Source organism: Megalops cyprinoides, chromosome 16, assembly GCF_013368585.1.
Source record: "Megalops cyprinoides isolate fMegCyp1 chromosome 16, fMegCyp1.pri, whole genome shotgun sequence".
NCBI classification, from domain to species: Eukaryota; Metazoa; Chordata; class Actinopteri; order Elopiformes; family Megalopidae; genus Megalops; species Megalops cyprinoides.
Window position 1 is genome coordinate 4,694,205 of NC_050598.1, and position 16,243 is coordinate 4,710,447.

The 16,243-nt window shown below is 46.7% G+C and overlaps 1 protein-coding gene across 1 annotated transcript in view; it reads right to left on the reverse strand.

The window, feature by feature from the left end:
• LOC118790866 (voltage-gated potassium channel subunit beta-3-like) overlaps positions 1-12,445 on the reverse strand; it is a 45,275-nt gene extending 32,830 nt beyond the window's left edge. Inside the window, exon 1 of the mRNA XM_036547972.1 lies at positions 10,602-12,445. Within this exon, the coding sequence (XP_036403865.1) occupies positions 10,602-10,924 (323 nt within the window). The 5' untranslated portion in view covers positions 10,925-12,445. The remainder of the gene's footprint in view (positions 1-10,601) is intronic.
• Between the last annotated feature and the right edge of the window lie 3,798 nt (positions 12,446-16,243).

The window sequence follows — 16,243 nt, forward strand, 5'->3', positions numbered from 1 at the left end:
TGTCACAATTCATCGAGTCCTCTCTTCTACAAAAGAAAAGGACCGCTCAATTGTGGCTTCTACAGAAAAAGGATATTTTTTGCAGGGCGTTTCAAAAAGCGTCACTTTACAATGTAGTTAAAGGTGTGTTCTGCACTTCCCCACTCTCACACCACTCATCACCACGCAACTTTTTCACCCAGCTTAGCACGATTTGCGTCTTGTTCCTCAATGAATTCTACCCGATCCTCAGTGGTGTATATACGCTACCCTTTCAGCGGCAATATTAATGACGCTCTGGTGCGGACTCGACAATCGCGGCCGTCACGAATGAATTGAGCCAATAATGTAAGCCAACGTCTCCTCCTCGCCACGCACGCTGTCAACACACTACACGCAGCTCCACAGTGCGCAGTTACCGGGCGCTAATACCCACTTGCGTCCTTTGTGCCTTTGTGTTACCGGCGAGAATAACCGCAGCGGTAATAACAGACACGCGATGATTAATGAAGTCTCACTTCACTGTTTAATGTAATTGGTGATACGCAGATAAGCTCAAACAAAGACAAGGGGCATTCTCATTAACTGCAATATCGCAGAGTGTGTTTCTTTGTTGCCATGGGGATAATGGCACGGGTCTTTAATGCTCCGTGTTTGGTTCCGACGAATCACTAAGAGAAAGAGTGTGTTTACTCTTGGGGGAGTTTTGAAGAACAAAACACCTGAATTGACGGCGCATGGATTTTGAAAGCATTTGTATGTTTTTCGGCAATCTTAACATAAGAACAGCAATGAGCTGTGAACTCTACCCAAAGCTACATGATACAGTGGGCGCACTTACCTGTAACAGTAACAGTAAAAAGGAAACAGTTGAAACATCACCCTACCCATATCTTAGACGACAATCCTCCTAGTTCAATAAAGCTTCACATGTTAATATGTTGTTGCTATAAATGACCTAATCAAAGTGAAAGGATCACAAAACATTACATTTTTTAAGATCTTCTTTTTGCCATGCACTTGGGGGGAGTTGTTGTAGAGGCAGAAGACACTAAGAAGGTTGCCCTTGGTCCAACATTTTCTGCTGAAAAAGGAGAACAGAACCCATGCTCATGTGTACAGTATTCAGCCCATTCATTCATACCTTCTTGGAGCTCATTAAAAAGGATGCCACAAATGTGAACATGATATGAACTCTTTGCAGGGACAAATTGGGAAGGACATTTGCACAATGTAAGATTTTATGAAAGGACATATCACTACACCCTCACCCTGTTAATTATGTCATATTTTGCTCTTATCCAGAATGTCTTACATATCTTTTTTTGCTTATGCAATCTATTTATATAGCTGAACATTTACTGAGGCAATTTGGGTTAAGCACCTTGCACAAGGGTACGACAGCAGTGCTCCGCTGGGGAACTGAATGGGAATTGAACCAGCAACCTTTATGTCACACTGCTATGTCACACTGCACTCACGACTGAAGCTTTCAACATTTCACAGTGGGACAGGAGTGTCCTACTGCACATCAGGCATTCATATTAATTTCACTACAATAATGCTTCATTGTCTTTTCCTTGAGAGTACATTCTTATCTGCATGCAAACAGAAGGTTTTTGGATGCTACCCTCTTTGGCAAGGCAAAAGAGTACACAACAGTAATGTCAGACACGGACATCTCATGGATTTTCCCTCATGGTACATCCTGAATGATGCAGTAACAGCCATGATGTCTTAAACTTTGGGCAGAAAATAATCTGACCTTTGTTGTATACTAATCTCCATTCATTTTATTCACTGTAAATCAGAGCACTGTATTCATTAAAAATGCAATTTAGGAGTACTGTTGTTTTCAATACGTATGTTCTTTTCCCAAAACTCACGGCTGATACATTTGATTTGTTTTATCTTAGTTGTTCACTGACCTGTTTTCAACAAGGATGTGCAGGTATTTGGTTTCGAATAGAACGAAATAGAATGCAGTTGAAACAAAATAAAATATAAAATACAACATTGGGGTTTATGTCGTCGAGACGTTCGCTGCTGGTTTTGATCTTGTGCCGGACGTTTTGAAAAAGAAGGAAACGGTTTAAAATTGTGCTTGTGAAATTGTTTGTTCCTGTGTACAGAAATTGAATTAAATACAGAGAAAACTAATCATTCCCGTTTCAATGGAGCACTGGTTCATGTGCCTTTTTCCTTCCAGTTAAATATATTCACTAAGACAAATTTAAATTCACCCTCTATACCTTTACTTCTTTGCATTTATTGTGAATAGCTTTAAAAATGATTCGATGTGGATATAAAATATTGTCTTCTGTCATTCAATCGTTGTTATCATATAGTCTACTTTACATAACAATTCAGTCAAACAATTACCATTAAGAATCTTCTGAGATAATCCAGTGAATTTTACTGTTTTGATGGGGATGGAGAGCGAGAGATGAGATAGACTTCTGGCATTCTCTCCGTTCTGTGTTCTCTCTGCAGAGGACAAGGCACAGAGGCTCCTCCCTTGCTGATATCTTCTGCAAATGCTATCAAATTAACCATTGTGGTTTACAAGACCATTGCGGATTTTAAGTACTTATTACCTTGTCGCGACAAGAGAGAATGGTGTAGCCTATTTAATTTCAATAAGCTTATCAAGATCCAGATAGGCTATTAATGGCACTGATATTAGGCTAAGATGTATCTCGCGAGTAGGCAATTATGAAAGTCTCTGCGCTCCCGCTCCGTAAAAAAAATGCGCCTCCGCTCTGGATCAACGCACGTGGCAAACACGCTCACGCGACGCGTGCGGTCTGAAATCGGGGCTCAGCGCGTCGCGCTCCGTTCTGATTAATCGCGCCAGCTGGAGGCGGCAGCGGCACCGGCACCGGCACCGCATCGGACCTGCAGCGGGGTTGCAACGGCCACACTTCCCGCCCTGCGTCTTTCCAGCCCGCGCTTTCATCTGGGGCCGCCTGCTTGCGCGTATTCCTCAGAAATAGCCCGATGGAATGAGACAGTTTGTCAAATCGTTTTCGTCCTAGAGCGTTTCGGTAATTCCCTCTCTATTTTTACTTGCCCGGCTGGGCTATTTTTGGACTTTACATCGGGTGTGGGTGCGAATGGCCACACAGTGCGTACAAGCTACTCATTATAAAATTATAGAGATGGAGAGGGGGTTGGCGTCATGTCCATTAATCACAAGAAATCCTCGAAAGCAACATCGCGGGGCGTCTTGGTTAACCAAAAACGATGCCGAGAAACACTAGCTAGTTGGACAGGATGTACTGTTGGAGAGAAGTCAGATATATCGCGGCGAATACAATCGAATAGAAGTATTACCTATATCGCAAACTGCGTACATACAGTACAATCTGCATGTAGAGTATATCTGTGTGGAGGGCACACTCTTTCTGTTTCCTAGTTAGTAATTGTTCAATGAAAAGCTAGCAGTCCATGCTCACTGGAGCTTGGTGTTGGAAAGTGCAGCCAAGAATGTGTGTGTGTGTGTGTGTGTGTGTGTTTCTGGTTTCTGGACTACGGGGAATTAAGTGTGAGCGCGTCCATGTCTTTGCCAGCGAGTATTATGTGAGAGACGGTAATCTCTCTCATATATATATATATATAGTGTATACGATGTGACTTGCTAGCCTGCAGTTACGTTTAGTGAATCACAGATCGACTTCGAAACATATAGGGAATCATGACTGCTTATCTGTGCACGGACACGCAGTGCACACTTCAAATTCATGCCCAGGCATACATCGCATACATCGCACACAAGCATTCGCTTGCGCACATATATCTCAACACTGGCACATGGGCATGCTGTCACGCATGGACGGGCACACACGCATCACAACCACGTCCGCATCCCGGTATGTGGAGCTTTTCATTCTAATTTCTGCGGTCAGACACAGCAGAAATTCGTGGCAGGGTGATAATAATTCGCGTGGGCTGTCTGACTTTAATGCGAAGAAACACGCTGTTTAGTTCGTTTAAAACTGGGCAAACAAGCCGCCCTAGTGAGGCTGGGGACGGGTGTCTGCACTCTACACACAGAATCAGATTGCATTAGGGATAAGGCTGGATAGGTGGGTAGATGGTGAATGGTGGGTCAGGTGGTAAATGCTAAAGCCTCAGGCTGATGCTGTTCTCAGAAGCAGCATTGAGTCACCGTATCCACAGAGCCCCCAGTCGGCAGCAGCAGCTGGGCATCGGCAAAAGGGCTAAAGCTACACCGACGCCTCTGCCGCTGCGTGTCACATGTTCAGACGTGTGTCATTACCCTTTCTTCCTCCACAGACACCTGAACCAGCCCCTCCCAGCACCCGCCACTACTGGCCGTGGTGCACCTAATCCGACTTCAACGGAAAATGTCCACACCACTCATTGTGCGCTGCCCCTCCCTCACGCACTCCTTCAGTTTTTATTTTTCCACCAAAACAATTATCAGCTGGAATACTACAAACACACACATACATACATACACACAGACAGACAAGAAGAAGCACAAACACACACACACACACACACACGCACACACACACACACACACACACACACATTTTCCCATGAAAACATCCCATAACATCCCATGAAAATAAATCTTTTTTTTCCGTTTTAGTAATTTATTTTCTTCATGGTGGGATTTATACATGTACATTCTGTGAGGCTTGCATTTTCCTTGTCATTATCCCCCATTCTCCTTCTGCCTGTCATCTTTCCAGTCCTCACAGTCACAATCCCCCACACCACTCCAGCCATAACCACCGGACTGAGACCTGGGCATTTTCAATCAGAAAAATGTTGCATAAACATCAACAGCAGTGCTTATGGGAGGCTGAGTCCCTACCCAGTGTAGTCCACATCAAAAATCTCTGGCTGTAGATTCCACCTCCCATCAGTAGTTATAGCTAAAGGTAAGCTTCTATATCCCTTACATGTGTCAGAACTCCATGCAGATTAGTAACAGCTGGAGCCAAAGCTGGCTGACCCTAGTAAAGCAAAGTTTGTTTCCTTCTGTATAACAACCAAAGCTCCAGCACATACATGCTAGTGCCTGCTGAATCCAGACATCTACCTAGACTTTGTCTCCAGCCCATGGCTGAGATTTTCCATGAAAAAATTCTAGGCTCCAAATTTCTTTTCACCTCTGGTTGTTTGCTATAGGTCAGCAGGCTTGCCTCTCCCTCCCTGGATTAGCTGTTCAGCTTTTAGCACAGATGCTGAAGGGAGCTGCATAGCTACGCTGCTTGCTGACTCAGCCTGTGGCTTTCTGGTAAGTAGGCCAGCACCACTGACACTAGAGGTTCGAGGAGACAAGGATCAACTCAACGGGAAAGCATAATGGAAAACCACCCAGAACCTGGACCTGAACCTGAAAAAGAGAGAGCCAACCTGGTTCCAACTCTATACTGAAAAAGGGATATGATGAGCCATCTTGGTTTGAACTTTTCAGCTGAAGAGGGCTATAATGAGCCAGGCTGATTCAAGTCCTATGTTGGAAAACAGGTATAATGAGCCAGCCTGGTTCCAGCTTTCTAACCAACCCTACACTACTCTTCCCCACCCTAACTCTGATCTGCTATACCCCCCCCCCCCCCAATTAGCTGCCCTGCTCTGTCAAACCATACTGCTTGACTGCTCTGCCCTGCTATAATCTGTGTTAATACTGCCCTTTTATACCCTATCCTAATACAATCATGCTATACCCCACCTTAATACTACCCTGCTACACCCTACCCTAATACTTGCCTGCTATACCCCCATACTGCCCTGCTATACAGCATAGCTATACTTTGTCCTAATACTGCCCTGCTATATCCCAGTACTTCCCTGCTATACCCTATCCTAATACTGCCCTGCTATACCATATCCTAATGCTACCCTGCCATACCCTAATATTGCCCTGCTATACCCTACCCTAATACTGCCTTGCAATACCCTACTCCAATACCACCCTACTATACTATTCCCTAATAGTGTTCTGTTATACTCTACCCTAATATTGTCCTGCTATGCCCCAATATTATCCTACTTTGCCCTTCCCAACTCCAGTACTGCTCTGCTATACTCTAATGCTGCCCTTCTCTACCCTACCCCAGTACTACCCTGTTATACCATTAATACCATCCTCTCAATACTGCCCTACCCCTACCTCAGTACTACTGTGCTCTACCCTAACCTTCCCATGGCTGTCCTGCACTACACTGGCCTGCTCATCCTCTGTGCATGTCTGTGTCCTCATTAAGCCTGTAGTGACATCACTGCTCCCACAGGCCCTGCACATGGAGACAGAGAACAGATTCTACTCCTCTTCCAGCAGTCCAATCAGCTCAGGGCTCTCAGCTTTGATGAGACAGGGATCAGCATCGGTCAGAAGCTGTAGGTACGTGTGTGTGTATGTGTGTGTGTGTGTGTGTGTGCCTGCACTGATCAGTTATAGTCAGAGAGAGCAAGAGGGTGATACCACATTCCAGCAATGCCACACGCGCACACACACAAACATGCATACACTGCTAAAGAACATCAGACTGTACTTTATGCCTTGAATCTGAGTATATCTATGAAAGCCAAGCCTTGTAAAGCAGCATATGCATTAATCAATTTATAAATGTACCGTATGGGCTCAATACTCCACAGTGTGTGAACTGTAATACACACAGACACACACGCGCACACACACATATACACATACACACACTCACAGGACTCAGGACTGTGTTCCAAGCGCTGCAATGCACCGAAAAAGGATTTGCAGAAACCGAGAGCGGAGAGGAGGCAGCAGAAACAGCGGGTGAGGGTGGGGGGGGGGGCGGGCGGAGAGGGAGAGGGAGAGAGAGAAGCAAGGGGAGGAAGATGGAATGGGACAGAGGGAGCACACACACAAACGGCAGGGCTGAGACAGTGAGTGGACGAGCCAATCAGCGAGCCCTGTTTGTCTTCCAGCACCCAGCTATGCACAGCCCCCCTCCCTGTGATGGCTCCCCACTCTGATGAGTGACTCCCCTTCATTAGTCAGGGTGAGCAATTAAGGAGCAGGCGGAGAAGAAAGGACTGAGGTGCGCACCCCTCACCCAGAGACAAATGAGCGCTCCTCAGTGGCAGCGGCTCTGAGCCCCGGAGGCCACACACACACACACACACACACACACACACATGAGCACACACATGTAAAGACAGGCACATACATACAAACCTAAACATTCAAAGATGCAAAAACTCTCACATATAAAAACACATGGGCATACAAACATACACACACGCACACACACACACACACACACACATATGCACACCCACACTCTTACAAATATGCACATATACACACAGGTATGTAAACAAACACACACACACACAAACACACGTGCGCACACATGCACATGGCACACACACACTTTGGGGTTAATTCTGTGCTGTCCTCAATAGGGTAGAACAATCACACAATTAATCTGGATGAGGAGCCAAGTCAGTCAGGGTTGGTCAGCTGAGCATCTACAATTTAGGACTCTCAGGGTTGAGAGGCTAACATTTCCGCGACAGCGGCTCCCGCACCAAACGACTGCAGCAGCTCTGAGCTCGTGCCAATTACAAGGAAATCAGCTGGAGAGCAAGATCAAAACCCTGCAGAGGAGTACAAGCACGCAGTACAAATCTGTTCACAGCGGTCTTTCTCCGCGATGGAGCGAGGATCAGCGATTTGGCTGCTGTAATGTAGGACCGGAACGCAACACCAAGGTCGTCCACTCTAGCAAAGCCACCGCCGTTTACCCTCGCAAACACAGGAAGACGGCCGCGCCCCTGGTCCCGCCGGAGAGCACGCCATCAGGCGGAGGAGCCTGCAGACGGCCCTGATTCTGTGTCGAGCACTGGGGTCTTACGTAAGTCCCACGGTGCCTCAAGGACGGACAGTATGGGCTCCCCAGGAGAAAGGATTTCTGCGCAGTCGAACGCGTCTGAGCCGTGGGACGCCCCCGAGTCTCTCGAAACGACAACAGGCCCACCTCAGCTCTGTGCAGGCTGCCGAGGTAGCAAGAGGTAAAAACAGCAAATGTCAGCTTGCGTCAGGGGGGCAACAAGGTGACAAAGACCCCCTTGGTGAGACCCTATCGGCTCGTTCCACGGGGGGGGACGCTGTGGCAGCACCGATCTTTAAATGGTGGCATTCTGTCTCCAGCTGCTTACGGTGTCTCAGAATCAGAGCAGGGGACGTATTTCCTGATTTTCCGGACTCAGTGACTTGCACAAGTGTTTTCTGGTAGGGCAGACTGTGTCCGAGAGGCCCACGAATGCCGAGGCAGCCTTGCGATCAATCACACAGCTCTAAAGCCACCCGGAGCCAATCGGCTTTGCCCCTGTAATTAAAGACGCGGCCCCGGGAACGTGTAAATTAAAGATGGACAAATTAAAGCCTGCTGACCTTTCCAACCCAACGCCAGGGCACTGTGTGGGGGGAGGGGGCGGGGAGTGGGGGGTTATTCCTGCTGTCATCCGCAAAAGCACGTCTAAGCAATTATGTAACCGAATGATCCTGACACGAGCGCCCGTGTTCGGACATTGATGGCTGACCTTGTAGAGGCTTCCTTTTCTCTCTGCTTGGGCTGGCACTGAGCACCCACCACTTGCCTCAGAAATGCTCCGCCACCGAAACCAATGAGCAGCACTTGCGCTGTTCAGACAATTCTGGTTGCCACGTCCAAACAGCTAACAAGGTCAGAGTTAACCCCGCTTTCTCTGAAAGCACGGCTACTTGCAAATAAGTGCATTAAAGGCTAAAAAAAGTGCTTAGAACATTGACCTTTGTGACTGGCTGACAAAAACCCCCTGGTGCACGGAAATATTCAATAACATTCGATATTTTGTCAGTACACGCATGTTTTCGACAGAACAGTCCATTAACTTAGTCTGTCTCTGTTATATTAAATCAATGGGCACTGGATATTGGCATTTAAGACTGCTATGGATATGGCTCAAGGGCAGACCATTCGGGCTTATGAAAAGAGAGGGGAGACTCAGCACATATGTAGCTGTAACATCCTGTCTGCAAATATCTGCCCCACTGTCATTTGCATTTCTAAGAAATGTGCCAACTCTTGCTTCTGTCTGTGGCATGTTTCTGATCAACATTTGGTCAACATTTGGTTTTAACAGAAGCCTGGGGAAATTGGGAGTGTCCAACCTCCAAGAGCAAACAAATGACCCAATTAAGCCAATTAAGCCTCTGTAATTTGACCTTAATTGAAAAGAAATGAATTGAACTGAAAGACAGACTTACAGCTGAGCTAGGCCACCAAACCAAAATATAAGAGAGTCTTATAGATGTGACTTGCACATTGTCAGTACAGAGCTTTTCAGAGATTCTCCCTTCAGATAAGTACAACATACTCTCCTGCATATCTGGCACATTATTAACATGTATATTCATAATTATGTATTATATTATGTAATATAATACAATACAATTTAATACAAAAACTAACGTAATGTAACATAAGTTGTAAAAGGAGTGGAAGTGATTTTATCATGTGATTAATGGTCATGTAGTTTAAAATCACCAACAACACAAGTGGCAATAAGATACTGGTCCCCTGTTTAGCATGAACGTCGGGAAAAATTTCTAATACATATAGGGTTGTTCGAATTACAGTGTACCACAACAGCAGCAACAGCGCTGAAGATAAATTTGACAGTGACCTCAATCCTCAACTACATCAGCAGAAACAACGATTATGGCATGAGAAACAACAACTTGCAATACCCTAAGGGAGCAAACCCCCTTGATGGCAGCCACTTCATCAAAACAGTGATCTGAGGCTGACATCATCGCTAAATCCCTCTTAACCCCCTGCCCCTAACAGTGTTGTCACCAAACCACCTCCCCGCCAACCCCCCTGACTCCATTCCCAAGGGCAGCCTACCTCCCCGGGAAGTCATGCAACCCCCCAGGGGCCCTCATAGCCCCGCCCCCATCACTTTTCCCACAATAGCAGCAGCCAGATGAGACTGGACCGGCAACAGGGCAACAAAGGTGGTCGGAGCTCCGTGTCAAACAGCAACAGGGGCGGGGGAGGCAGTGGGGGGTGTTGTGTCTGCGATTCACCAAAAAACTGATCTAGGACTGATCCATCATTCATAGCATGTCTGCCCGATCTCGAAGCCCAAAACAAATGAAATTTTAAACGCTGCATGAACAAGTGCTCCACGCTGAACTGAACTGTAATCCAGGCATGATATCGGTTACAGGTGACTCAGCCAACAAGTGTTACCCTTGAATCAACCCTGAACCAGCAGGCCATTGAGCAGCCAGCAGACCCCCCCCCCACCCCGAAAAAAACTCTCCCAAAACGCTACCACTACCCAGCCTTCTCCTTAACTGTGTGGAAAGATTCTGTTCCAAAGCCCCAGGATCAGCGCCAGCTGTTCTCACATAATAGCCATGGTTAGTATTAGGGCAATGTAAGCTGATCTTGGATCAGCTGTAAGGAGTGAAAAGTATCCAGAGCCCTTAAACCAGCAGCAGTCTCTGTGCCGCTTGCCCTCTCCCTGCCTCATGGTCAGGTCCCTCCTCTTTCTCCACCCCAGAGGGAGCTGTACCCCTCCCTCCTTGCCCATCTCCACCCACTCACCTGTACTTCATGCTGCTGTGCCGGCCGATGGCCTCCTTCATGTGGGCGTGTCCATGGGGGGTGGTCCGTGTGGCCACCAACACTCTGGACTTTGTCTGCCCCTGGGAAGTGTGGTGCCCATTTCCCCCTTGGCCTCCTCCTCCTCCTCCACCACCTCCGCCACCTCCTAGACCCCCGCCGCCCCCTCCACCCCCGCCCCCGACTCCTCCCCCGCCTCCACCCGGACAGCCCCCCCCGGGCGGGGCGGTGCGGAGGCCGCAGAGCCGGTCCTCACTGCTGCGGCTCTTCAGGTTGTGCTCCGTGCAGGCGATGGACACCTGCATCTTCAGCACTCACTGTCTCTCTCAGCACCCCTGGTTAATGGGACAGCTTGGCACTACCACCCCCTCTTTCTCCACTCTAGTTCCCCCCAGGTCTCCCACCCCTCCTAGCCAGGCACTGGTGATTGTGCCCAAAAGGGGGTGGTGCCACAACGGGGCCTGGGCTATGCTCCGCTAGTGCACGCCGATGTTGTTGCCAGGTGCAGAGTCCAAAGTGGCACACTGTGGGCCGCCTCTAAACTAGGAATGCTACTTTGTTTTGCGACAGCACGGGTCCAAAGCGCCTGTGCCGGGGCGCTACGAGCTTTGGCCTCACATGCCCACTCTCGCCGAGGGACAACAGCCGCAGGAAGCACTGAGAACCCACGAAGCGGAGCTTCCGAACCAGGCGGCAACCCGAGACCGCCTTACAGACTGGGAACCCTTGCACCCCTGACTGGCAGAGTTATAGTGCCTTGACTGTGCTTGCTTACACAGGCATTAACCCCTTTTGTGGTAACTATGCTGAAACAACCACACTGACTTCACAAGTGGAAAAAAAATCCACACTCTTGTTGTTGAAGAGAGCCCCTGAGCAAACACGGGGATAACCGTCCGGCCTGTCAGCTAAAGCTGACTGAGAAAATGACAGCTGACTAACTGACGGAATGACTGGCTGGCACGCTGCCGGCCGACACTACAAAATCTTCTGACTCATCTGGACTCTCCCGTCGCGGTCGCCCAGACTGACTTCCCCCGCGCGCGCTGCACCGGTGACACGAGTGGCTTTAACACTGTTCTCCTCGCACCTAGCCGATCTCCCGTCGCGTACCAAATGCGCACTGGCTGGCGGCTCTAGCGCTCCGGCGCCAAAGTCTACGCCTGCCAGCCGCAAACACGCGCTGAGCTTGCACGCATATCCTGACACAAAACAAACATGCACTCAGCACATACAAGCACGCAGCGGCGGCGAGGCTTCTTTGCACAGCGCGGCTCCTTCACGTGCTGCAGGGACGCTGACACCCTGGCAACAGTAACACATACCAACGGCTCGTGCCGTTCTTGTTTTTTTTAAATCATCAATTATCGTTAACCGCTTTATAATCAGAAAGGCTCCGCTGCACCCACCTCTGCCGTCAAAGTACCAAGAGTATATTAAAAATATTATTTGGACAACTGATAGACGCTCAACCCTGGTCACCTTGCTGAGTCAATTGATTGCTAATCGCTGTTTTTCCTGTTAATGGATTTCACTGTTTCCCCCCACGAGCCAACAGCTAAAGCTAAACTCCACCGCTATGAGCGGCACTCAAACGCGAAGGCACGACGCAAACAGCATCGGTGATACCGAAAAGCACCTGCTTGCTTCTGTTTCCCGCTTTCCATCTCAGTGCTTTTCTCACCCAGGAAAAGAAATGTCTGTGGCGTTGCACTGGCGAAGAATCCTTAAATCCCAAATATTCAGGACAGACGGACAGATCCCGGATATCCAGAGTCCAACGCGCACTGCTTCATTCCTCTCTCTCTCTCTCTCTCTCTCTGTCTCTCTCTCTCTCTCTCTCTCTCTCTCTCTCTCTCCCTTCCTCTCGTTATGCGAGGGGAATAGCCCCGAACAGCGAAGCAAGACCCTCTCGCTCGCTCGCGCGCACGGACGCGTGCGCTCCGCCGAGCGAATAAAACGTTGGCCAGCCGCCTTGCGCCTTCTCCTGTGCATACGCATACAAACCGGGAGAATTACGATTTAAATAACGAACGCTCCCCTTTCAGCGAACACATGTGCCTGTGGTTCATTCTCCCTCCTGCGTTTTTTCCCTCTGTCACTCTCACTTTTCCTCCTATTTCTTTCCCTCGCTCTCCATCCTCAAACCCAATCCTCCCCTCCCGCTTTCTCACCTCCCCGTCGCATGCATAGAAACACAACTGTGCGGCAGGGAGCCGTCTTGTTTAACCCATCTTGCCACCGAGCGAATGGTATTATGCATATTGTTTTGGCTATTCACAGAAGCCAGGGGAATAGACAGGGGAGAATTGCAGGCAGGAGAGACGTGGTCTAAGGGAAACGGGAGACAAGCGAGCCGTATTATACCCAACCCCCCACCCACCCCCAAAACACGACCAGTGCCTCTTCTCCCTCCACACAAAGTATGCGGATAATAGTCCTTACAGAAGAGTGTCAAAATATACTGCCCTCAAAACACCGCTCGTCTCCGCATGCAGCTGCGAACCTGTCATGTCTGCAATGGATATATAACATGCAAATGCTCCAAGCACAGAGCACAATACTGGGGCTGTGGTGTAATCACCTGCTATTTTCCTCCCCCAAAAATTAAATTAAAAACTGGTCCGTAAGGCAGGAGGAGCATACCCTGTTGTGATGTATGCTGACAAAGCTGGGCTGTAATAAGGAAAAAATCCATTCAATAAATGAAAACATACTCATGGCCGGATGTCATTCTCACAGTATGACGATATTGTAATTGGCCGAATAAATCACGCGATACATAATGACCATCGTGTGGAAAGAGCTGCATATTGTCAGACCGCGTGAATGTCTCCAAGACACAAATTCCTCTGAAGGTGACACCAGGATTGATGTTCTCTTTGACTTCACATGTGGGAGTTCTTCTAAAGATCAAGAGTGAAAAATGCAACTTGCTAGCAATACTCTATCTGAGTACGAGCATGGATAGAATTGCTTAAGCAATCAATTGATCAATCAATCAATCATTCAGTTCATCAATCATTCAAATTTACTTGGTTATACCAACTTCTGCTCATCAAGTAGCTCAGAGAACATCTGTGGAAGTCCAAACTACATTCCAGCTACAAATTACGTAAAGTAATAACGTGAAAGTTCTGTTGAATTGTATTGTTTCCGTTGAATTGAATTGAATTGAATTGTGGGGTGTTTTCTATTTATCCAGGCCTGCATAAGGCCAATTATGAGCATGGGCTGTGCCACAGATAAAGGATTACTAGGTTTGTGAAAAGCTGTAAGAAGATGTGCATAATACAGCACCTCAAATGGACACATACATCCCAGATGAAACAGGAGCACTGCAGACGAAGAATCACTTCTGAATTTGAAAAAAGAGTCAGCTTTGATTCACTCAAATGCGGCCACCCAATTTTTGCACTCATTCAACTTTCTGTTTCCCACGAGTAAGCCCCAATCTAGTAATTCTATTTCTGTTGTTGAGTGTATAAAGTCTCAGAGCATGTTTGACTTCTCCAAAATGGGCCAGAAAGAGTGGGTGGTCAATACATGAACAGGGAGGTGGGCCTGTGGACCAGGGCCAGGGATAACACTGTACATACAGACTGACCCAGTTATGGATGGAGACATCATACTCTTTTTTGCGATCCATTATTTACACAATTATTCATTCGAGACGTGGACCCAATTACCCCTCTCCTTCCCTACTTGATCTCATATCTCACCCAGTTGAAGGAGTTTGAGGACAGAAACAGCTAAAGTAGACTTCTGCTCAATACAGCTGAGATCTTACTTCATCTGCTTCGTGAGGTTGGAGAGCATCATGCACCCGTGCTGTTGAAAGCTTCATACATGCCATATGCAGAAAAGACAGAATCCAATCAATGACAGGGCAGAGAATGAGAGGGGCTGCCATTGGAGGTAAATCTTTTTTGTCTGCAGTGAGTCTGGCCAGAAATATTAAAACACACACAATGGGTGTGGCGTGAGATTGAGATCGGTGACATCTTTTAAGAGCACAGCTTCAGGGGATGACAGGAATAGTTCTGAAAAGAACTGATGGGAGTTTGCGCCCATCCTGTTCCCAAAATCTAGTAATCAGTAGCATTGCCACAAGTTATCATTCTCTCGTGGGGAACAGAGGCCGTCATAATCTCCCTCGTGCTTAAAACCTACCAGGGGACAAGAAAATGGAGAGGCATCCCGCAGGGGTCAAACTGCTCTAGTTACATCTGTGCTGTGGTATTATTGATTATTATTGATAGATGTCAGTTGTTGAGGCTGAAGTAGCAATGTGTGATGAGTAACAGGGTTCATTTTGGTCAGGATAAACACAGTGGAGGGAGAAGTCTTGAAATGGAAGGAAACAGCAGATTTTAAGATATGGTTAATGTAAAAAAGGTCTGAGAATAACTAACCAGCCTATTGTAAAATGTGCTCTAGGAAAGTCCGTGATGTGGTCGGATTAAAAGTAGAGAAGAGGCTCTGATTTTTAACGACCAAGACATTGCTTACGCTCTCATCTATTACTTTATTGAAAACTTGACAAATGAAAACATTACAAGACATAAAATTACCTGATAATGTCACCAACATAATAGATAACATTGGAATAAGGGACACTGATGTACTGAAAAAAGACAGCAGGTCCAAAGGGACTATATTATGTGGTTCTTAAAGAATTTGCTGAGATAATCTATAAATCACTGACAAAAAATTAGAAAATCATTAAGATTAGATACAAGGCAATATATTAAGACAATACAAGCTTCTGGAAACCAGTTATATGCTTTTCATGCAAAATATTCAAATCATCATGATAACACAGTGTTATTCTTAGTTAAATATAGTCTTATATAGGATTATATAGTGTACATTCCGAATGGAAAGAGTGTTTTCTGAGGATGTTACAAAAACCTTGGACTCCAGTCAGACTTTTGATGACATACCTTTACAGTTTCAAGACAGCTTTGATAAATTACTACTTCAGTCACTCATCATGAAACTAATGTCTCTCAGGGATCAAAGGGCCTACCTCCAGCCATGCTCAAAACTGACTTCATCATTGAGTTCATTGAATTAATAATTGTATGAATTGTACCTTCTCCTATGTACTAATCCAGAATAATTTGGGAAGATTCAAATACAATACAGAATCACACACATTCTTTACAAATGAATTTTAATATTAATAAATGCAAAGTTCTACATATAAGGCATGAATACTTTATGGATGATACAAATCTACAGTGCGCATAATACGAAAAAGACTTAATGTTGAAGCAGATCCAATTCTGTCAAGAGCTAGACATCCTGCTGAAGCAGTTTAAAAAGGCCAACAGGATGCCGGGGTGTACAGCCAAAATTATACATCACCTTAGTTAGACAATACTTAGAATACTGTGTTAAGCTGTGATCAGCACAGTGTAATAAAGTATATATAAGCCCTTGAGAAGGTCTTAAACAGATCCCCTTGTCAGAGAACTCATTTTTGGCAGCAGAAGCCTGAAAGCTGTCCCTGAAGAATATGCTCAGGATGGTACTGAAGAGCACTGGTTGATAAATATGCTGGTGGGGTTGCACGCATGGCAGTGTTCAGAAGCATGTTTGAGCTTGTAAATGTAGAG